Source organism: Ovis canadensis, chromosome 9 (genome assembly GCF_042477335.2).
Source record: "Ovis canadensis isolate MfBH-ARS-UI-01 breed Bighorn chromosome 9, ARS-UI_OviCan_v2, whole genome shotgun sequence".
Classification (NCBI taxonomy): domain Eukaryota; kingdom Metazoa; phylum Chordata; class Mammalia; order Artiodactyla; family Bovidae; genus Ovis; species Ovis canadensis.
In genome coordinates this window covers 92,491,683-92,516,566 of record NC_091253.1, presented here as the reverse complement: position 1 = coordinate 92,516,566, position 24,884 = coordinate 92,491,683, and the positions used below count along the sequence as shown (strand labels likewise).

Here is a 24,884-nt window from a genome sequence, read left to right as displayed (position 1 = left end):
CAAACCCAGTCTTATGTTCAGAGATTGAACAATCTAAAACAAAATCAGCAAAGGGAAAAGGCATATGGGCAAAAGCTTCCAGGACACAGGACATGCATAATTCCTTCAGCCTCAATTTGTGGCATTTGTTGTTTTGTCTGCCTGGGAAGCTTATTAACAACTCTGCTCAGGATTTTTAGTGGTGGCTGATCATGTAACCTCTGCTTAATGCATGCAAAAGTTCTAGACTCCTAGAAAGAAAGCAGTAGGTGTGAAGCATACTATTTTCACAAGTAAGTTAAACACAGTAAACCACTCATTAGAAAATGATGTGAAACCTTTGGAAATCCAGGTTCCCAGAGACCTACCAAGAGCTTAGCTTTTAAGCAGGCTTTTCTTTTTTTTAAGCAGGCTTTTCTTAGCAAAGCAGTTATAAGCCTGCTATGGTAATCTTTTCTGTACATGTCCACTTTTCCATTATACATTTTTGGTTGGAGACAGGATAACCAAAATAAATGCTTCCATTCAGAAAGAGGAAGAGTAAGAGATACGTTAAACACTGGAGGTCTTCCTCCTCTGGAGAAGGGAATGTTTCTTGATTTGTCACTAGCTGTTTTCCTTGGGGGTAGTTGCCCAGTTCATTGTTCTTTGTGGTCCTTGGCTTTATCCTCTGAAGGTCCTTCCTTTTCCATTATCCTCCTGAACCATATCTGAAAGTGGCTCTGGAGAATATGCCATCCTTAGGAGCTGAACAGCTTTTACCAATAGATTCTTCCCAAAGGGAGTTCAAAGCCAATTTATATAAATTTGTTCAAAAAAGATAAACATTTTGGGAGATGGAAAATAATAATACATCATATGTGTGATAAATCATTTTATTAAACTGTTTCTTGTGAATAGTTAGAATTCTAGTACTAACTTTTGTTTTTATTACTTTAGATAATAAGATCACAAAAGAGATTATTACTAGAGTACCTTGCTTATGAACTGCTTTGATTGCAGGAAAGAGATCCATTAGAACAGAACCGGCCCATTTGCCAGCAGACATGTAGAGGAAAATAGGAGTCCGAAATTTCTGAGACTTGTAGTGTTGAAGTTAGTATTGTTTGTCTTTTCAAGTAGTAAATCATAAAATTGAGAAATACTTTAAGTAACAAAGACTGATAAAGATGAATCCTTAGGGCAATGACCAAATGAAGGGCATGATCGGTTACTTAGTCTGTTAAAATGTATGAGGTTTAAAGTAGTTCCTAGTAACTCCTTTCAGTTGAATAAAGCACTCAGGGGAAAAGAACAAAAGGTGTGGCTTTTGTGACAAATAAGCAAAGCTTGATTAGTTCAAAATACAGGTAGTTAAACCTCTGAGAGAGGCATATCTAGAAGAAAAATTTGGGGTAGTTATTGGAGAACAGAGCTGACTGGAATCAAGTAGGTAAAAAACCAATAAAATTGTTTTTTTCATTGCAAAAATGAATGATTTAATTTTGTAAAATTAAGGTACAACTTAACAATAAAATGCACAGAATTATAGGTATTAAGTGAATTTTGGTACTTGAATACAATTAAGATACATAACATTTCCCTTATCCCAGAAAGTTCTTTTGTATCCCTTTCCAGTAGAGTTCCCCTGTGCCCCCTAAAACAACCACTCTTCTGATATTTTAAAATATTGATTAACTTTGTATGTTGTAGAATTTCATGTAAATAGAATCACACAACATATATGCCTTTGTGTCCGGATTCTTTCACATAGTTCAATATGTTATCCTTAAAATGTAATCATTTTGAGATTCATTCATCTTGCTGTAAGAGTTTATTCCTGCTTTTCTAGTTGGATATTTGAGTAATTTCCAAGATTTAGCTATTATGAATAAGGCTGCTTATGAAAACTTGTACCAGTCTTTTTGTGGACATCTATTTTTATTTCTCTTGGAGAAGGAAATGTCAAGCTACACCAGTATTGTCTGGGAAATCCCATGGACAGAGTAGCCTGGTGGGTTACAGACCATGAGGTCACAAAGATTCGGACATGACGTAGTGACTAAACAACAGCAACAATTTTTATTTCTCTTGGGTAAATACCTAGGCAAATTGACGGCTAAGCTTAGAGAGATACATACTGTCAACAGAGCTGCCAGCCTAGGTTAAGAAGAACCCAGCTAGTCATGTCTTGAAATGATGTTTGAATTCCTAACTTTCTACATTCAGGAAGCAGGCCGAATAGGCTTCTCTTAGGATATCTTTCCTGAGGAGTAAGTGATTTTTGCCTTTGAAGGGAAGTAGATATTTGTGATGAACGGGGCAAACCCTGATGGATTCTTCAGTTGTTCACAAATATTTTCTCCCTTCCCTGAAAATGTGTTGTATGTTCTTTCCCATTATTGTGTTCATTTGGAGTGCCTCTCTGAAACAGAGTGTACTTCCCTACCCCATTGTCAGGTTTATATATGTGAGTTGCTGAGCCAATGGACTGTGAGTTAAAGTAGCAGTGTACTTGTTCTAATCAGAAGTTGGAAGAGGCATTATATGTTTTTGCCTGTTCTGATCTTTTCCTCTGTAATGAGAACAGCATGTCCCAAATAGGGACTGATGCCATTCTGGAACTCTGAAGATACAAGAGGAGCCACAGCTAATCTAAAATCTGGAATTGAGTGGGGAGTGACTGCTAATCCAAAATCCATAGTAACATGAGTGAGAAACAAATCCTTGTTTTCTAAGCCATTGGAAGTATGGGGGTCACGTCTTCACTATAGCAAAGACAACTAATACAGTGGTCATTTAATATGTTTTGGAAAATACAGTATAGGCAATTGTTCTATTAAGCAATTTAGAGGTAGCTACTATAGAACAGTATTTTCCCCCGACTACAAAAATGTGTTTTTAGGATCAAAAATGTGAAAATAGAGAAAAGTGTAATAAAAATAAAATATATGTGTAATTCTACTTCTGCTAAGTCGCTTCAGCTCCGCCGTCCCTGGGATTCTCCAGGCAAGAACTACTAGATAATAGCTATTAAAATTTTGACAAGTACTGCTTATATTTTTTCAGTGTATTTGTACTTTTTTCTTTTGTTTATTTTACTTTTTGTGAAATTGAGTACTATGTTTCTTTTTTTTTGGCTATGTGGCTTATGGGATCTCAGTTCCTAATAAGGGAGTTAACTTGGGGTTGAAACATACAGAAGGTTTTTGATTAGGCCTGTTTGTGACTAATGTAACTTAACTGGAAATCAGTCCTTTACTTTCCAGTTTTCCAATTTTAAATGGTAATTTTTTTTTTTTTTGGCCATGCTGCACAGCTTGCTGGATCTCAGTTCCCTAACCAGGTATTGAACCGTGGTTGGGCCATGGCAGTGAAAGCCCGGAATTCTAACCACTAGGCCACCAGGGAGCTCCCATGATAATTTTTAAATAAATAATTTCCAGGACCCAGAGCTCTTTATTTTTTCTAAAACGTATATACTTATACACTGAACACTGATAGCTTGATTCCAGCTTTGACTCTACAGAATCTTCACAAAAAATAGTACTAAGATAAGGCATTTATATGTAGGATTTGGTTGAATGTATTTTTTGTAATAGCCCTTGATTAACAGGATTAATTTTCATTGTCCAGGAATTAATTTAAAAGATACAGGAAAAGATACGTTTAGTGCTTTTACCAAATTACCATGTTAGGTAAATTTTCTTGTAGTCTTTTTATAGGTTATGTTGTGTCAACACTGCTTTAATTAACTATCATATATTTTTGCAAGTATGCTTTTATAGCCCAATAGTAATAACTATTATCTCTTGCTTTGTGCCAGGGCAAATGCTTTCCATTTGCTATTGGAAATAGTAATTGTAAAATAATTGTGTCATGCTGATTCTTTTTAAAAAACATTTATTTACATATTTATTTTCACCTTTGGCCAAGTCAAATGACTTGTGGGATCTTGGTTCCCTGACCAGGTATTGAACCCTCGCCCTTGGCAGTGAAAACAAAGTCCTAACCACTGAATCACTAGGAAATTCTCTGATTCTAATATTTCTTTTATTGGGTAGTACCTTTCAAGCATTTTTAATATAATTCTTACTAATTTACTGATATCTAGCTAGTATTTAATGTCTCTAATGTGCTGTGCATACCAGTATTTATTAAATAATTTATTAAGCTGCAGTTTTAGTTTAGCTAAATTAGTAAGTCAGCAGGTTTGTTTTTACAAACCTGTCAGTCATTCAGTAACATAACACTGGGCATTGGACCTTGAGGCCTGGGCTTAATTTACTGAATCTTTTTTTTTTCCCCTGTAGTTTTATTGAGATATAATTGACATATAGCACTGTATAGGCATAATGATTTAACTTGCATACATCATGGAATAAGTATCACAAAAGTTCATTAGATACAGAATTAAAGAAATAGAAATTACAGAATTAAAGAAACGTAAATTTTTTTTTCCTTGAGAACTCTTAAGCTTTACTTTCTTAACAGCTTTCATATATAACATAGCAGTATTAATTATATATACCATATAGTACATTGTATCCCTAGTACTTATTTATCTTACAGCTGGAAGTTTGTACATTTTGACTACCTTCATTCAGTTCCCTCTTCCCCACCTCTCACCTCTGGTAACCACAAGTCTGATCTTTTTCTCTCTGAATTTGTTTTTGAAGTATAATTGACCTACAACAATATGTTAGTTCCTGTTACACAACATAGTGAATCAATAGTTCTGTAGATTTCAAAATGATGACCACCGTAAGTCACCTTGCCATCTGTTACCATACAAAGATGAATTCTGTCTACCAGGGGGACAGTGGCTGGGAGGAATTGTTATCGAGTTTGAGATTGATGTGTACACACTGCTGTGTTTAAAATGGATAACCAACAAAGACCTACTGCGTATCACTGGGAACCCTGCTCAGTGTTATGTGGCAGCCTGAATGGGAGGGGGATTTGGGGGAGAGCAGATACATGTATATGTTCAGCTTAGTTGCTTTGCTGTGTACCTGAAACCATCAAAGCATTGTTAATTGCCTATACTCCAAAGTAAAATTAAAAGTTTTTTTTAAAAAAGATATATAATTATTGACTATAGTCCCCACACTGTACATTTCATATCTGTGCTTCATTTATTTTGCAGCTAGAAGTTTGTACATCATAATCCCCTTCACCTATTTCTTCATCCCCCCACTTCTCTGCTGTTTGGCAACCACCTGTTCTCTGTACCTGACTTTCTTTCTGCTTTGTTATGTTCTTTTCATTTTTTTCAGATAACGCATATAGGTGAAATCATATGGTATTTATTATTACACTGAATCTTAATAGCTGTAGAAGGGCTAAATCATCCTGTGTGTAGAAAATTCAAATGTGTTCTATGCTTTTGACAAGAAGTATTTGCATACATATATATATATGTAACAGTTGTGTATGATCTTTTAAATATATAATCATCAACAGTCATTACCTTGTATAATTCAAAGAGCTATAATTTGTAGTGTGTAAAGTATTCCTCAATAAAAATTACTTGATAAGAAAAAAAAAAGCAATAGTAATTCTAAATGAACCTGTATTTTTTTTCCCCTAGATATTTGGTAGTACATTCCTTTTACTCCTTTTTTGAATTGATAGACTTTTATTTTTTAAAAACTTTTTCTTTTGTATTGGAGTATAGCCAATTAACAAACAATATTGTGATACTTTCAGGTGTATACTGAAGAAATTCAGCCATAATATACATGAATCCATTGTATATTATGTATATCTATAATATGTATAATATACATGTATCCATTCTACCCTGCTGCTGCTAAGTTGCATCAGTCATGTCCAACTCTGTGTGGCCCTGTAGATGGCAGCCCACCAGGCTCTGCTGTCCCTGATAGACTTGAATTTTAAAAACTATTTTTAATTTATAAAAGAATTGAATAGATAGTATAGTACAGAGTTCCTGTCTTGCACACCCCCTGTAAGAATTTATTAGTGTGGTTCATTTGGTACAAATAATGAACCATTTTATTGATACATTATTTTTGTTTTAGCATCAATAATATATATTATTAATTTTATTAGAGTATAGTTGCTTTCAGTCGCTTTAGATACTATTTTTTTTGAAGTGGTTGATGGAATACTCTTGTGTGCTCAGTTGGTCGGTCGTGTCTGACTCTCTGCAACTATATGGACTGTAACCCACCAGGCTCTTCTGTCCATGAGATTTCCCAGGCAAGAATACTGGAGTGGGTTGCCATTTCCTCTTCCAGGAGATAGTCCCAGCGAAGGGATCAAACTCGCCTCTCTTGCTTTGGCAGGCGGATTCTTTACCACTGCGCCACCTGGGAAGCCCTCAATATGTTAACTAAAGTCCATACTTTCTTTAGTGTTCGTCTAATGTCCTTTTCTGTTAAAAAATAAGGGATCACATTCAGGATACCACATTACATGTAGTTATAATGTCTCCGTAGACTTTTCTTGGCTGTGACAATTTCTCAGACTTCCCTTATTTTTGATGACCTTGACAGTTTGGCGGAGTACTGACCAGGTTTATTGTAGGATACCCCTCTGTTGGAATTTGACTGCTATTTTTCTAGTGATTAGACTGGGATTATGTGTTTTGGGTAGGAAGACCACATAGTTAGAATGCCATTTTTGTCAAACCACATCAAGGATGCATACTACTTTTGATTACTTTTTCTTTTTAATAGAATTGCATACATATAAATGTCATCCATCACTGATTACTTTTGATATGCCTTTTCAGATATATTATTTCAGCGCTTTGCAAAGATATTCATTGGCTGTCTTGCAGCAGTTACTAGTGGTATGATATATGCGCTCTATTTATCAGCATATCATGAACGGAAATTCTGGTTTTCCAACAGGCAGGTAAGAAGAAAGAATGTTGAGCATATGAACATTTGCTTCAATATTTAATATTAATTTTAAAAATGCATTTTCCAGGGGGCCAAAACATAAAAATGCATGGTAATATGATAAGTGTTTTCTTATGTTGTGGCTGTAAGCCGTTAGGAACAAAATGGTATAGAAGCTATTTTGAGTTATGGTATCAGCCTGAAAGGTATAATAGATTGTATTTCAAGGTCACAGAATAGAAACAATGAGGGTGCTTTTCTTCATGCAATTGATTTATCAGGGACTTAAAAAAATTTTTTTTAATTGAAGGATAATTGCTTTACAGAATTTTGTTGTTTTCTGTCAGACGTCAATGTGAATCAGCCATAGGTACACCCATGTCCCCTCCCTCCTGAACCTCCCTCCCATCTCCCTCCCCATCCCACCCTTCAACCTGTCACAGAGCCCCTGTTCCCTGAGTCACACACACAGCAAATTTATCAGGAACTTTTTTGATGGCAGTGAAATGTTAAAAAGTCTAGTCAGCTTTTTAGTAGTTTTGGTAGTTGACATTTATGAAACAGTCTGTGGATGTTTCAGCATCAAAATATTTTAATTTTTGGATTATATGATTAGAATGTCTGGAGGTGCTGAAAATGATTAGCAGACATAATGGTATTTATTAAAATGTTGCTTCATATTAATATGTTTCATGTTTGGTTTTAAACCCTGTGTAACCCACAGACGTTTGCTATGGTTATATTCATAATTCATTTGGCCTTTGAATAAGTTTGTTTTCAATCTTATCTTTGCAGTCACATATATCTGTGATATGCATTGGCAGAGTTCACAGGATTACTACTTGACTTTAAAGATTTTTTGTTTTTGTTTTAGGGGAAGCTCTTTTGTTGGTGTTCTTATTTTTGAGCAAGTAGTCAAGCTGACTATATGTTTTTCAGACATTGATTTATCTAACAACACCTAAACATTTAGCTGAATAATTACTCATCTGTATTGATTTGACCAAGACTATTGCGTAGCCTATTTCCTTGAAAATAGTAGTTTTCAACACTGAATGTGCAGTAGAGTCATCTGGGATGATTTAAAAACTAACACAGATTCTTAGATGAAGCAGAGAGAGTATCTGGGGTCAATATTGCACAGAGTCTTTCCACATGATTCTGTTACGTAGGCAGAATTGAGAACAACAAGGGTTTGGTAATCTAGAAGACATACATGAAGAACTTTGTTTTCCAGAGCATTGTGATGAGAGCATCATTTGGGAGCTTTTTCAGAGTTGCAGGTTCTCAGGCCATACTTTAGAATCAGAATCTGTGTTTGAATAAGATCTTTAGGAATTTGTATGCACATTTAATTTGGGAAGCACTGATTAAGAGTTTACATCTTTGAAATTGTAGAAAGAAAATCCTGTATCCATTCATAAAAAATGATTTTCAAGAAATTTATTTAAACTAGTAAACTAAATGAGAAAAAAAGAGCTCGAAAAAAGGGCTCTAGATCTGATCAGACAGATCTAGAAAAGACTTTATATGAGATTCACAGTGTACAATGACCACCTAAATTCTGAAGTCTTGCAATTAAGAAATTCATTTAACTTTCTTTAATCTAGCCTTTACACAACTTACTTAACCACAGAATTCTTTTGAGGTAATACCCCTTAATATTAAGAAGTTCTATTGATCAAACTTTGGGGAAACTGCTCTGATATCATTTGTATAATGATGTGATACAATTGTATCAAATTATGATAAAATTATTTGTGAAAATAACTTTTGTTTAAAAGATTATTGATTTGTGAAAGTTTGATTCATCATGAAAAGCACAGATTTCAGTGTTTTTGACTACCTATATTCTTGGTTTGTTATAGCCCAGTTTAGGAATTTTAAAATTTATTTACTTCTCTGGAAGTTCATTTGAAAATCACGGATTAGTTATCTGCTGCTCTTCTAAACCCTAATTATGGGCTTGCTTTTCTGGATACATAGGGAAATGGAATAGTAATAGAAAAATAATACTTTCTTCTTAAACTTATATTTTTATTATGGACTTGTGACACCTCAGCTGTCATTTTTTATTACCTGCCACACTATTCTTGTGCTTCTATGATAATACTTTGGGTTTTCCTTCTAGATTTTTCTTATATGTAATAGGCAGATAACTTATGAGTTACAATCCAGTTTAAACCTTAGGTGTTTCATTAAAGTGATTGCCAGATTATGGAAAAGTTTAACCTTATTAATATGGCCACTAGTGATTAAAGGAAAATTCAAATATGTCTTTGGATAAAAGGATAAATAAATAACATTAATTTGGAATATGAGGAGAGAAAAAGATCGCAGTTGAAATTTAAGTCACTGAGTATTTAAATAATCATTTAATTTTCTTTTAGGAACTTGAACGGGAAATCACATTTCAGGGGGATAGTGCCATTTATTACTCTTATTATAAAGATATGTTAAAGGCACCTTCATTTGAAAGAGGTATGATAACTACATTTGTATATTTAATAACAGTATTTTCCTAAAATAAAGCATTGTTCTTCTGTGTGGGAGCTCTTGAATGTAGAGGTTTGTCTCAGAATATAGATATTGTGCTTTTTATGTAGTTAATTTAAAAATTGGAAAAGGAAGGCACAGAGTATTGTATTTTGATATCCTTCTTGATAATAAAGTATTTAATGACCTCTGAATAACATGTTCAGTTTTCATAAAAACAGAATAAATAACCTGGAGAAAAATTTTTCTGACTCTAGGTGTGTACGAACTGACGCACAATAACAAAACTGTATCTCTGAAGACTATAAATGCAGTTCAGCAAATGTCTCTGTATCCAGAACTTATGGCCAGCGTTCTGTATCAGGCAACTGGTAGCAGTGTATGTGTCTCTTTTGACTTTAATATTCATTTTCTTACATATTTATGAATATTCAAAATTATATGCTGTCATCCTGTTGTCTCTTCCTCTTTTTTCCCCCAATTAGGAGATTATTGAGCCAGTATATTTCTATATTGGCATTGTTTTTGGATTGCAAGGAATATATGTTACTGCTTTATTTGTTACAAGTTGGCTTATGAGTGGAACTTGGCTAGCAGGAATGCTAACAGTTGCATGGTTCATTATTAACAGGTAAGAAAGGTGTTTTTAGTGAAACTTTACAATTTTTGTGACTGCAGTAGTCAGAGTTCTAAAAATGGCTCCCTCCCTCCAAACTTTACATGCCCCTAATTCCTACCTGTGAATGTGAGATATCATTCCTGTGGTTGTGTTACGTTATATGGCAGAGTTGACATTAAGGTGGCATGATTACCTGGTGGGCCTGTTCTAATCGTGTGAGCCCTTAAAAGTGAGCAGCTTTCTGTAGCTGGTACAGAAGGGAAGTCAGAGATACTTGAAACATGAGAAGAATTTGATGCCTTATTGCTGGATTGAAGTGAGGAGGAAATGAATTCTGCCAACAGACACTGAGCTTGTAGAAGGAATACCAGGCCTGGATGAAAACTACAGCCCCAGTTGTTGCTTTGATTTTAGCCTTAGAAGACGGTAGCCTTAGCCTTAGTCTTAGCCTTAGCCTTAGGAGAACAGAGAATCCAGCCATACTGTGCTGGGTTTGTGAGCTAATAAATGTGTGTTCTTTCAAACCACTACATTTCTGGTCATTTGTCATGCAACAACTGAAAAATAAAACACTTCTCTACCTCTCTTTTTTTTTCAAACATAGCAACTTTAGCGTACATGGATACACCTCCTCTTTCTTCGTTTATTTAAAATTAATGACACGGCTTTATGAAAAGAAGGAAGAGGCATCAGCTGTATCAGTTTTAAGCCAACCACTTTATTTATGAATTAATAAATCCATTAATTTGGATTAGTGTGTACTTTAGATTAATAAATCTGTTCCTTTTGGTGATCAGAGAAGTACCACTTCTTTAATAGTGAGGTACAAAGAGAAAGGGATGGGGCTTCTTTGAATTAGAGGGCTGAAATTTTCTTGGCATTGGACAGTGTCAAAAACTTGTTTTTTCAATGATCCTTGTTTTGGTTTTGAAACATACTTCGTCTACACAGCACTTTCTCCCCATAACACTTAATGTGATTAAATTTTAGAATATGAGACATTTCTTTTGTTATACATTTTCCTTTGGCAACTGCCAAATGAAAAATATGATACTTCCATGTTATTGAGATTCATATATAGGGCTATATTTCTAACTGGGCTTTGTTTAGGGTCATATGCTAGCAACAGTTGATGTAAGGGATTTGAAAAATCTTCCTTAGGGCCTTCCCTGGTGGCTCAGTGGTAAAGAATTTGCCTACACAGATTCTACAGGAGACACCGGTTTGATCCCTGATCTGGGAAGATCCCACATGCTGCTGAGCAACTAAGCCCTTGCACTGTAGCTACCGAGTTTGTGCTCAGGGCCAGGAGCTGAACTACTGAGCCCATGTGTCCTGGAGCCCATGCTCCACAACAAGGAAGCTACCGCAGTGGAAAGCCCGTGCACCACAATTAGAGCGTGGCCCCTGCTCACCACAGCTAGAGAAAGCCCGTGCAGCAGTGAAAACCCAGCATAGCCAAAAACAAAACAACCTTCCTTAGCAGTTTTCAAGTATAGCTTGCCAGCTTTTATGAGTCAGGTATGTTTCTTAAAAGTACAGGGATGGGGGGCTTTCTTGGTGGCTCAGTGGTAAGAACCCACCTACTAATGCCAGAGTCCGGGGTTTGATCTTTGGGTCAGGAAGATCCTTTGGAGAAGGAAATGGTAACCCATTACAGTATCCTTGCCTGGGAAAACCCGTGGACAGAGGAGCCTGGTGGGCCATATAGTCCATGGCATTGCAAAAGAATTGGATAGTTGGACACAACTTAGCAACAAAACAACAATTATTTAAAATAGAGACCTTCTAAAAGGGTTGCTTTCTAGGCTATCTGATGTATAATAGATCAGCCCAAGACTTAAGAACAACAAACATTCTCTCGTACCATTTCTGAGGGTCAGGAATCCAGAGCAGCTTATCTGGGTCGTTCTGGCTCAGGGTTCCATGTGAGATTGAGTCAGTAATTGGTTGGGGCTGTAGTCATCTGAAGGTTTGACCAGCCTGGACCATTTTTACTTTTCACTCATGTGGCTTTTTCAGGAAGCCTCAGTTCCTCACTGGGTGTTGACTTGGAAGGCCTTAGTTTCTCATCTCGTGGACCTCTGCAGAGGGCTGCTCACGACTTGGTTTAAGGTGAATGATGCAAGAGAGAGGGGGGTGAATGTGTCATAGTGGAAGCCAGGTTCTTTTATAACCTGACCTCAGAAATGATAGAACATCATTCTGCCATATTCTGTTGGTCATATAGATTAACCATGGCACAATGTGGGAAGTGGCTAATGGGTTGTTAATACTGGTTTGCTGTTCAGTTTCTAAGTTGTGTCTATTTGTGACACCATGGACTATAGCCTGCCAGGCTCCTCTGTCCATGGGATTTCTCAGGCAAGGATAGTGAAGGAGGTTGCCATTTCCTTCTCCAGGGGATCTTCCTGACCTAGGAGTCAGGGGCTATTGTGAACCATGTTGGAGGCTGGCTTTAATACTCATTTCATTTAATCCCTAGATCTTTCTTCATCAGAATTTCAAAGAGAAGAAGACCAGGCAACTTTTCCATGTAAAAATAACAGCAATTAAAAAATAAATAAGATCCCCTGTCAAATAAAATATTTTAAAGATCTTAGAATTGTAACAAAATTGCCTTATTATAATTTGGTTGCCTTATTTAATGACAATGTATCCTGGGTAGCTAGAACAGGAGTTAGGTAGAAAAACTAATCTGATATATCTCTGTTAAAATATATCTTTTAGCAATTTAGAAATTCTTAGCAAGTAGTTTTTCTTTATATGTTTGTTTTGCATTGGTTTTTTTTTTTTGGTATATATTTTTCTTTTGGTTTTTTTTGGCCACATGTTGCGTGGCTTTGGGATCTTAGTTCCCTGACCAGAGATTGAACCCACCTCCCCTGCAGTGGAAGCAGTCTTAACCACTGGACCACCAGGGAAGTCCCATGTTGGTATATATTTTATATGGCAAAATATATGTTAATGCCAAGAAAGAATATGCTATCTTTTTTATTCATCAGCTTTGGTTTAAATATGATTGCCTGGAAAAGTATAAAAAGACGAGTTATTCCATTGTATTTTGAGTATTAGTTGTATTCTTAATTGCATTTTGTGTTCCTTAATATTAGAATCAGAAAGCAGGATAGTAAAATAGCTCCTGTTTGTTCAAATTGAAGGATGTAGGCATACTAGAAAATTCAAAAAAATTTCAGGAAGTAGCACTGTGTGTACAGTAGTGGGGAGAAATAAGATGATTCCGTCTGAATAGTCTTATCACCAAAATGGGGTAATCTGAGTCCAGTCTTCATGTATAAAGAATACAGAAGTTGCTCTTGGTCCTCACTGATCTTCTCATCTCAAATAAATACCAGAAAACCACTTTCAGGGGATCCAACTTTGTATTTGAAGAGCAAAAAAATTATATCTGATTAAAAGTCTATACTAAATTTAATCTTTGGCCAAAAAAAGATTACTAAACCCATTGGTGATTAATAAAAGGTAAAATACAAGGAATGCACATGTTGTGGAATTAACAGAAAACAGTGGTAACACGTGGTGCTGGATCTATAATAATCTTATTGGTATACTCCAGATACTTGTAGAATTATTAGGTTTCTCAATTTTAGATTCCAGTTTTTCCCAGGAATTTCATTTTATCCAAAAAATTAATTTTAAAAATAAGGGAAGATTTCACTGCCTCAGTAGTATTATTTGTAATAAAATGAAAGATTAGAAAACAACCTAAATATAAGGGGACTAATAGGTAAACTATGTCGATGCAAGAGAACATATAGCTATTTGAAATGATACTAATATTGCATAGGTATTTTTCAGCTTTCACACATGATACATAGACACACCAAACTGTTTTTCATATCTAATCTAAATCAGTGATTGTGAGCTTCCCTGTTGGCTCCATGGTAAAGAATCCACCTGCCAGTGCAGGAGACATGGGTTCCATCCCTGATCCAGGAAGATCCCACTTGCTGTGGAACAGCAAAGCCGGTGGGCCACAGCTGTTGAGCCTGTGCTCCAGAGCCTGGAGCCACAGCTGGTGAGCCCACCTGCTGCAGCTGCCGAAGCCTGTTCATCCTAGAGTCTTTGCTCTCTAACAAGAAGCCCCTGCGGTAAAAAGTCGACAAACCACAACTGGACAGTGGCCCCCACGACTAGAGAAAAGCCCATTCAGACAAAGACCCAGCACAGCCAAAAGCAAATAAAAAGTCAGTGTTTCTCAAGCTTCACATATGTGTATTTAAAACTTTATAACCATGGGTTTCGTCTGCTGGCTTAAATAATCTGAAGGATGCGTGCATGTGTGCTGTCGCGTCAGTCATGTACGACTCTGTGACCCCACAGGCTGCAGCCCGCCAGGCTGCTCTGTCTGTAGCATTCTCCAGGCAAGAATACTGGAGTGGGTCGCCATGCCCTCCTCTAGCGGATCTTCTTGACCCAGGGATTGAACCCGCGTCTCCTGCATTGGCAGCTGGGTTCTTTACCACTAGCACCACCAGGAAGCCCAATTTGAATGATGATATTACTTAAATATAAAACGTAAAACTATGTTTCAAACTCCTTGTGCTGAAAACATTTATGATAGTATTGAAACCAATTTACTAATGAAGTAACAAACTAGTAAAATATTAACTAGAAACATTAATGTGAAAAATGGTATTTTGCTAATGCCAAATTTCTGCTCAGCATGTATATAGTACCGGAGCTTCCCTGGTGGCTCAATGGTGAAGAATCCGCCTGCTAATGTAGGAGACACGGGTTCAGTCTGCGAGTCAGGAAGATCATTTGGAGATAGAAATGACAGTTCACGCCAGTATTCTTGCCTGGGAAATCCCATGGACAGAGTAGCCTAGCAGTCTACGGTCCATGGGGTTACAAAGAATCAGACACGACTGAATAACATATACCAGTTCACTAGGTTCTTTTGAGTTTGGCAGACCTACACAACTGGGTACTGTGAGATGACTCAGATCTCATGTTGATGTTATCCATTATGAAATTTTTTTTTTTTACCATAGTTATCTGTACATTTTGTTTTTACTTGGCAATACATCACTTAGTATTAAGAAAACCATCTCATGTTTTTTTTCTGATTAACCCAAGGCAGTTGAAGTAGTACTATGTAACCAACTGGATTATTAACACAGACGTGAAAGTGAGTCCTGAAATCTTTTGGCAATAATGAGTTACAGAGTGGTCATCCAGTTGATTCCCATTATGTTTATGCTATGATGTATTTGAAATGAAAACACAGAAACTCCGAGTTGGCTGTCTTTGGGAATATATCCATAGGCCCAGTTGATGAAAGTAGTTATTATTTGAACTGCTGGTTTGTGCTGCTCTCTGCTCGACTCTGCCACTGGGGAGAAAAAGTAAGTCTCACTGGATTTTGTCACATCCCATTGTTATCCTTCTGGGGCTTACAACCACCAGGGATGGTGGTGTGGGGAAGAATGTTGAGTAGTGCGGGCATTCAGGACAGGCTGTGAGGAGGCTTGTTCATGTAGAGAACTGGCAGAGTTACTCCGTTTTTGCTGCAATGACTAAGAAGTTTCCCTCATCTCTTCCCAGACAGTGTTTCTGGTGCACAGTTTTGTGGGTTTCACTGTGCTGATCTGTGCGTTTGGCAGGGGTAGTGAGTGAGTGAGTCTTTGGAGTGAGGATTACAGGTCCAGCTTCTCAGTTCTGGGCTGGTAGAGTGATGGCAAAGTCCTGACTTGAGAATAGACATCCTCTTCTTCCTGTTTGCTGACTAATGACATGTGAATATCTTGTTTTGTGTTTTAGAAAGCTAACTTTCACAACAGATTTTCAGAAGTAATATCATATGAAAATAGGTGGTCTTTAGAATACGTGATATTCACAAAATTGTATTGCAGCAATCACATCTGGAGAAGAAATACTTATTCCATACATAATAAAATAAATTCCAATTGGGTTAAAGAATTAAAAGTAAACAGTGAGACCAATGATCACTATACAAAAACATTGGTTCCTGTTTTTAAAAACTGTAGTAAATAAAGTCAAAAACAAGGTAATATATAACAATAGGAAGGAACTGGTTAGATTATGATAAACATGTATAGTTATGTACCATGCCCATTCAATGTTCTTGAAGTTTATGGGCATATATATTATAGAAGGGTGCTCATAATACATTGTTAAGTAAAAATAGATCATACAGAGTTATAAAAGAGGAAAGATCTAATACTGTTCACTAGGTTCTAGAAACTGTATTAAGTGTTTTTCACCTTGTATTTCATTTGATCTTCCATGTTTTTAATATGTGTGTATATATATATTTTTTCAATTACATATACATTCATAGAACACAGCTTATATTTAGCAGTTTTGAGGTATAATTGACATAGAATAAGCTGTATATATTTAAAATGTACCAGTTGATAATTTTAGATGTTTAGATACACTTGTGAAACCATCAACAAAATCAGTATAGTGTTATCACCACCCAGAGTTTAGTTGTGCTATCTGGTAATTTCTCCCTTGTTCCTCTTCTTACCCTACCTCTACCGCTGTTCCACTGTCTTCAGGAAACTGATGATTTGCTTTCTGTCACTGTAAATTGGTTTGCAGTTTCTAGAATTTTATGTAAATGGAGTCATGCGGCATATAATTTTGTTTTTTTCTTCCACTCAGCAGAGTCATTTTGAGATTCACGTATGTTAAGTGTATCAATAGTTCATCCCTTTTTATTGCTAAGCAGTGAAGGCAATGGTGCCCCACTCCAGTACTCTTGCCTGGAAAATCCCATGACGGAGGAGCCAGGAAGGCTGCAGTCCATGGGGTCGCGAAGAGTTGGACACGACTGAGCAACTTCCCTTTCACTTTTTACTTTCATGCATTGGAGGAGGAAATGGCAACTCACTCCAGTGTTCTTGCCAGGAGAATCCCAGGGACAGGGGAGCCTGGTGGACTGCTGTCTCTGGGGTCGCACAGAGTCAGACACGACTGAAGCGACTTAGCAGCAGCAGCAGTAGCCTATTGTAATGCTGTGCCACATGAAAAAAAATGTTCCCCAGCAAGGGATTGAACCTGTGCATTTGGCAGTGAAACAGCAGAGTCCCACCCACTGGACTGCCAGGGAATTCCCTGTACCACAATTAAAAAAATAATAATTTTACTTATTTGTGGCCGTGCTGGGTCTTCATTGCTTTGCGCGGCTTTTCTCTAGTTGCGTGGAGAGGGGGCTCCTCTTCATTGTGGTGCTCAGGCTTCTCGTGGTGGTGGCTTCTCTAGTTGCGGAGCACAGGCTCTAGGCGCGTGGGCTTCAGTCCTTGCAGCCCACAGGCTCAGTAGTTGCTCGGGGCCCCGAGAACACTCGGGCTCGGTAGTTGAGGCTCACAAGCTCAGTAGTTGAGGTGCACGGGTTTAGTTGCTCTGCAGCATATGGGATCTTCCCAGACCAGGGATTGAACCCTGTTCCCTCCATTGGCAGGTGGATTCTTAACCTCTGTGCCGCCAGGAAAGTCCCTGTACCACAATTTGATTGAACCAAAATAAATGCAAGCATGTTTGTCTCCATTAGGAGAATTATGCAGCAATTCTCATGAAGTATTTTAAAGCAATAGCACCATTGTGTTTGTGTGTGTGTGGGGGGGATAGCCATTGAATTTATGGAGATCCAAATTTAATTGTTGGGAAGGGAGTCCGCTATGGTAGAGGATATGCATAGGAGACAACGCTCAATGAAGATTGATACAGGAGAAACTTAGGAGGCACCTCCGAAAACATTCTGTGTTTGTGATTCTGGAAATTTTCAAAGCTCTCTAGTATCTGTCATATACAGGGCTACTGTAATGTTAATTTTGGATAACCTGCTGATTGAAAGGAGCGTTAAGTAGATATTAGAAGATACGCATTGTAATCCTAATTGTGTCATCTTCTAGCTAATGACTTGATTAAGTCACCACTTCTTTGAGCTTCTTATTCCTTTTACATAAGAGTTAGTATAAGAACTGCTAATTCCACAGGGCACACTGTGCTCTGGAGAGAGAACCATGTCTAGAGATAGCCCTCTAGAGAGGGATAACCATGTCTTTTCTAAGGGAAGGGAAGATGGGGGTTGAACTCCAGTGTACTTGGAACAGTTGTGTTTTGTAGCATGAGGCTGTATTTGCCCAGAGTAGAGATGCCTTTTTCAAGTTCTCACAAAGGCCCATCTATTCATTAAGCAGACTCAGCAGCACTGAGTCTTCCTGGATGGGAGGTCAGGTGGTAGTGAAACAAGGGATTTGTTGTAAGATGCTGTATAGGTAATGGTGGCTTTGACCATGCCTACCTCACAGGATCTGGAGAACAATGAGATATGTGTGAAAGTGCCTTGAAAAGTGTAGTGTTACACAAATATAATGTCTTGCTCTTTTGCTGTTCATCTGTGGTTTATTTTAGGGTAGATACAACAAGAATTGAACACTCCATTCCTTTAAGAGAAAACTGGGCACTGCCATATTTTGCATGCCAAGTTGCTGCACTTACAGGCTATTTAAAAAGCAACTTAAATTCTTATGGAGAGGTAAGATGCAAATTTATTTGTCACAATTCTGATGTATTGCAAATGTGGTATATAATTTTAAAGCTATTCATATGAAAAGTTATATTCAGTGCAATCTAGTTACTACATGATATATAATCTTGTTATAACTTTTTCTATAGTCTGGTTGACAGTAAATTATATTTAGGAGAAGGGAGATGTTAACTTGTTTTAGTGCAGTTACTTGACAAATATGAAGAATATTTTCTTAAGAAAATGAATGTTTCATTGTTTTGCTGTTTCTCTCACTTTTGGGACATTCATGGCCTTTAATCATCATGAGTTGAAGAATGTTAATGAAGTTAGAAAGTTACCGCAAGTGACAGCAGTGGTAGCAGTGCACATTTTGTTTACATTAACATTTTACATTTTGTTTGCCTTATGTTTTCTGTGACTGAGGTATAGGTAAGCTTCAGGAGACTGTCCTGGGTAGTTTAGATTCTTAACTTTTGTTGTTGTTACTGCCATAAACCCTTTCAGGAATCAGGTGAAGCTTAGAGACTCCATCTCAGAATAATGATTTTAAATGCATAAAATAAATATGATTATAAAAGGCAACCAGTTATATTGAACTTGACTTCAATGTAGTAATCTTTTGACAGTGTGTCTGCCTGTCTTGGATTAAGAATTCTCAGCCTGAAAAAGGGACTGACTACAGCGACCTGGTTGGTTAGGAAATAGGATTCGTTTATGTTTCCTTTGTGAAATCTCTGAAAAATACTCTTTCAAGGATGTCAGATGTCCTGAGCATAGCAAACTTTATTTCATTTCCTATGGTACTAGAATTTCCTTTTTTATCTAAAATAACACATTTTAGATTGTAATTTTTCTTTTGCTGGGCTTGTGTAAAGACCTTTCTAAGGAGGAATATTTTCTATAATAAGTCTTTAATTGAATGTTTTCCTGTTAGATTGTGCAGCCTTCTAGGGAAGAATAGTTCTTCAGTTTTTGTATAAAAGTGTAACTTAGCAAAATGAACTGCCGAAGCTTCTTTATATTTACCATTATTTTGAATTAAAGTGAAAATTTTGTTGCCACAAAAAAAGATGTCTTTGGTTTTTTTGGCCATGCTTTGAGGCATCTTAGGTTCCCTAGCAGTGATGAAACCCGTGCCTTCTGTGGTAGTAGTGAAGTCCTAACCACTAGACTTCCAGGGAATTCCCTACCAAAGATAAAATGATTTTTAGTAAAATCATTCTTCTGGAACTTCCCTGGTGGTGCAGTGGTTTAGACTTAATTTTCCAAGGCAGGGTGCATGGTTTCGATCCCTGGTCTGGGAGCTAAGATCCCATGTACTTTGCTGCCAAAAAAACGAAAATATAAAACACAAGCAATATTGTAACAAATTCAATAAAAGACTTTAAAAATAGTCCACATCAGGGTTTACCTGGTGGTCTAGTTGTTAAGAATCTGCCTGCCAAGCAAGGGACATGGGTTTGATCTTTAGTCTAGAAAAATCCCACATGCCTTGGAACAACCAGGCCTGTGCAACTGAGAGCCTGAATGCTACAACAAGAGAAACTACTATGATGAGATGCCCAGACTCCGCAAGGAAGAGCAGCCCCCATTCTCTGAAACCAGAGAAAGCCCACACACAGCCACAAAGACCCAGTGCGGCCAAAAAAAGTAAATAAAAATGAAAAAAAAAATCATCAGGAAATGTATTACTAATAATAAAAATTTTAAGAAATAGCCCATGTCAAAAAAGTTTCTTTGAAAAAAATAAAATTATTATTTATTTTAAAAGGTATTTCAGAAGAGATAGAATGAAGTGTAAACTTATTTTTCCCTTCTATACCATATTCTATATTTTTCTGAATATCATTGTTTATTGCCATGTTATGTATTCTTTCTAGTACTTTAAAAAATTATTTTAATTAAAGAAGGGCTTCCCTGGTGGTCCAGTGGTTAAGAGTCCATCTGCCAAGGCAGAGGATACAGGTTCAATCCCTGGTCCAGGAAGATTCCACACAGTGCGGGGCAACTAAGCCCGTGAGCCACAGCTACTGAGCCTGTGCTGTAGAGCCCGCATGCTGCGAGAAGGGAGACCACCACAAAGAGACGCCTGCGCACAGCAGCCCGAGAGCAGCCCTGGCTTGCTGCAAACAGAGGAGGCCTGCGCAAAGGCCGTGGGGCCCCTGTGCAGCCAAAATGCACTCATATATATAATAATAATAAAGTACATACATTTAAAAAGTAATAAATATATCTACATTATACAGATGGTAAAAAAAAAAGTCAGTGTAAATGGATAGATACACAGTGAAAAGTATATTTCCCTTCAGTTCACTATTGTTTACCAAAGACATGGTGCTTTTTGAAGGGATCCAAGAATAGCCTTTTGAGAAATCTGTATGCAGGTTAGGAAGTAACAGTTAGAACTGGACATGGAACAACAGACTGGTTACAAATAGGAAAAGGAGTACGTCAAGGCTGTATATTGTCATCCTGCTTATTTAACTTATATGCAGAATACATCATGGGAAACGCTGGACTGGAAGAAACACAAGCCGGAATCAAGACTGCTGGGAGAAATATCAATAACCTCATATATGCAGATGACACCACCCTTATGGCAGAAAGTGAAGAGGAACTAAAAAGCCTCTTGATGAAAATGAAAGAGGAGAGTGAAAAAGTTGGCTTAAAGCTCAACATTCAGAAAATGAAGATCATGGCATCCGGTCCCATCACTTCATGGGAAATAGATGGGGATACAGTGGAAACAGTGTCAGACTTTATTTTTTTGGGCTCCAAAATCACTGCAGATGGTGACTGCAGCCATGAAATTAAAAGATGCTTACTCCTTAGAAGAAAAGTTAGGACCAACCTAGATAGCATATTCAAAAGCAGAGACATTACTTTGCCAACTAAGGACCGTCTAGTCAAGGCTATGGTTTTTCCTGTGGTCATGTATGGATGAGAGAGTTGGACTGGGAAGAAAGCTGAGCGCCAAAGAATTGATGCTTTTGAACTCTGGTGTTGGAGAAGACTCTTGAGAGTCCCTTGGACTGCAAGGAGATCCAACCAGTCCATTCTGAAGGAGATCAGCCCTGGGATTTCTTTGGAAGGAATGATGCTAAAGCTGAAACTCCAGTACTTTGGCCACCTCATGTGAAGAGTTGACTCATTGGAAAAGACTCTGATGCTGGGAGGGGTTGGGGGCAGGAGGAGAAGGGGACGACAGAGGTGAGATGGCTGGATGGCATCACTGATTCGATGGACGTGAGTCTGAGTGAACTCCGGGAGTTGGTGATGGACAGGGAGGCCTGGCGTGCTGCGATTCATGGGGTCACAAAGAGTCAGACATGACTGAGTGACTGAACTGAACTGAAGAATAGCTTATACTCCTATTTTTGTTTACATGTTTTTCTCCTTTTTTATTTAAACATAATTATTTTTCTGTATTGTGAAAGTATTCCATGAGTTTCTCCCCCTTCCTCTCCCATCCTCTTTCATTTTTTCCCTCTCAATGTTATGGTAAAGGAAGTAAATTATGTTCAGCAGTTATTTGATTATTTGTAACCACTCATCTGGTACTGGGCTTCCCTGGTGGCTCAGATGATAGACAGTCCACCCTGTGGTGCAGGAGACCCGAGTTTGATCTCTGGGTCAGGAAGATCAGCTGGAGAAGGGAATGGCTACCCACTCCAGTATTCTGGCCTGGAGAATTCCGTGGACTGTATAGTCCATGGGGTTGCAAAGAGTCAGACACGACTGAGTGACTTTCACTTCACTATACCCACCCTGCAGAAGATGGAATCTTGGGTGCTGCCAATTTTGAGCAGTTTCTTCAGGAGAGAATTAAAGTGAATAGAAAAGCTGGGAATCTTGGAAGTATTGTAATAATTGAAAGAAGCAAAAGCAAGATTACTGTAACGTCTGAGGTACCTTTTTCCAAAAGGTATTTGAAATATCTCATCAAAAAATATTTGAAGAATAACCTGTGTAGTTGTTAAGAGCAAAAAAAAAATTTTTACAAATTGTGTTGCTGCTAAGTAACCAAGATGAGGAGGAGGAAGATAAAGATTAAAATTCAGTTATCTGAAATATTTTGTATGTTGTTGCTCTTTTGTTGTGTGGGATTCTTTGTGACCCTATTGACTGTAGCCCAGCCTGCCAGGCTCCTCTGTCTGTGGGATTCTCCAGGCAAGAATACTGGAGTGGGTTGCCATTTCCTTCTGCAGGGAAACTTCCTGACCCAGGGGTTGAAATTATCTTCTCCATTGGCAGGTGGATTCTTTCCCACCGAGCCACCTGGAAAGCCCAATTTTGTATGAGATCTTCACTAAAATTTGGAAACCGAATAGATACATATATATATAAACTTATGTTTGCTTCCCCTTGGATTCACCCTATACATAAACGTGTGTGTGTGTGGTAATGGAAAGAAGATTTGCACCTGAATCAGTAGTATTGACCACCCAGCAGTCAAGTCTAGTAGAAGCTACCATTTAAAAATACTTACTACTTCATCTCTTAGAATGAAAGAAAATTTTACTGAATTTTCTTCCTTTTTTTTTTGTCTTCCTGAGGTTCTCATTATGATGTTGAACATGAAGGGCAAGTGGTTGATTTCTTTGTAGAATGTTTGATTTCAGATCTTATTGTTTATGTAAGGATTTAATCATAATTATGTGATTTTTAAAACAAAGTTTTAAGAGTTGCTTTAAAATGGAACCGGTAACAGCTGCAGAAGTTCAGGTAACAACGTTATGGGTTTATATAGTAACAAAGCTGTTAACACTTAGTTTCTTTCTTTTGTTTTCCCTAGAGGTTTTGCTACTTGTTGATGAGTGCTTCAACTTACACCTTTATGATGGTGTGGGAGTACAGCCACTATCTCTTGTTTCTTCAAGCAATATCTCTCTTCTTGCTAGATAGTTTTTCACTGGAGCAGAGTGACAAGGTATTAATGGCATTTCAAAATTATGATTTTAAATCTGCAGAATTTTAAATCTAGTGTTTATAGGGTTATATAAAAACCATTTAGCTTTTAAACTTATTTTGAAATGCTTTAATAAGCTCTGATTTATACTTCTACTCAAAAGGTTGTTAAACTCATTCTTCCCTAGTCCTTTGAAATTCCCTTAAGCATGGACTGTTTATCCAAAGTCACCCCTGTGCTTCCTCTCTATTTCTAGCCATTTCTCCATCTTCCTTGTTTCTTACAAAAAAAAAGTGAAATATAGGACATGTTCAAAAGAGTCTATGTATGCTATATATATCCCATGGGCTGAGTATCCAGGCCACGGGGTCACAAAGAGTTGGACATGACTGAGCAACTGAGCACACATATAGTATATAGAAAAAATATGAGTAATTGAGCAGCCAGGCCAAGAATTGGAGCATTTCAGCACCCTGGAAGCCCCTTTTCCCCAGTCGTATCCAACTCCCTCTCCGACAGAGGCTAACTGTCCTGAATTTTGTTAATCCTTTCTTTCTTTTTCTTTCTTTTTTTTTTACCACCTATCTATGTATTCCTAAAACTACATTGTTAAATGATAATATATTGTTTACTTTTGCCTGATTTGCTTTTGAGATTCATCCATGGTGATATACAGAGCTATATTTCATTCATTTTTATTTATTAATGTATTCTGCTGCTAAATAACATATCAGCTTTTTTCCAGTTTATTGTTCATATGACCAGTGTTGCCATAAGCATTCATATACATATCACCTGGCTCAGAAGAGTTTTCTAGAAGATATACCTCATAGTGGAATTAGAAGTCAAAGGATAAGTGCATATTCAATCTAACTAGAGATACCAAGCCTTTCCCCAGAATAGTTATATTGATTTATACTCCTGTCAGCAGTAGTTTCCTATAGACATTCAGTTCCTTTATCTTTTAATTTTTTTGCTTTGTTATCTTTCTTTTCCTTATTTATAAACATTTATTGAGTATTTAATATATTGGCTTATCTAGAAATTTGGGAATCTTCATGCTCATCCTTTTTCTTCTTCTTGGTCCAGAATCCTGGTGATTAGGTTATTTAAATAATCATTAACCGAGTATAAGGTTGTTAACTTGTTAAGTGAAAGGGTAATAAGTACCTAAACGTATTACAGAGGTAAAGCTTCAGGAAGTAGCTACCACCCTAGAAGCTGTGGAAGAACTGGGAATTATTAAAACTTAGAAGTTTAGAGGAGGGACCCCCATGGAGCTGAAACAGACCTCTGGTAAAGAGCCACTGCTCCACTTTGCTGGTATCTCTCTACTGGAAAGAAGGGCTCTCTGAAAATGGGACCCAGATTTCTGAGAATAGTAGTCTGGCTAGCTGATCCCATGGTCTCTGAGGTAAGAAGATATGATAAAGCTGATTCTTAAAGCTTAAGAAAACTGCAGCTGCATCGAACTGCTGTTACAGGAACGAATTACTCTGT

General features: G+C 37.3%; 1 protein-coding gene across 4 annotated transcripts in view; it reads left to right on the top strand.

The window, feature by feature from the left end:
- DPY19L4 (dpy-19 like 4) overlaps positions 1 to 24,884 on the top strand; it is a 57,782-nt gene that overhangs the window by 6,556 nt on the left and 26,342 nt on the right. For all 4 annotated transcript variants that reach the window (XM_069600605.1, XM_069600607.1, XM_069600606.1 and 1 more), the window contains exons 3-8: positions 6,722 to 6,846; positions 9,224 to 9,314; positions 9,587 to 9,708; positions 9,815 to 9,960; positions 18,358 to 18,481; positions 23,271 to 23,405. In XM_069600605.1, coding sequence (XP_069456706.1) covers positions 6,722 to 6,846; positions 9,224 to 9,314; positions 9,587 to 9,708; positions 9,815 to 9,960; positions 18,358 to 18,481; positions 23,271 to 23,405 — 743 coding nt within the window. The remainder of the gene's footprint in view (positions 1 to 6,721; positions 6,847 to 9,223; positions 9,315 to 9,586; positions 9,709 to 9,814; positions 9,961 to 18,357; positions 18,482 to 23,270; positions 23,406 to 24,884) is intronic.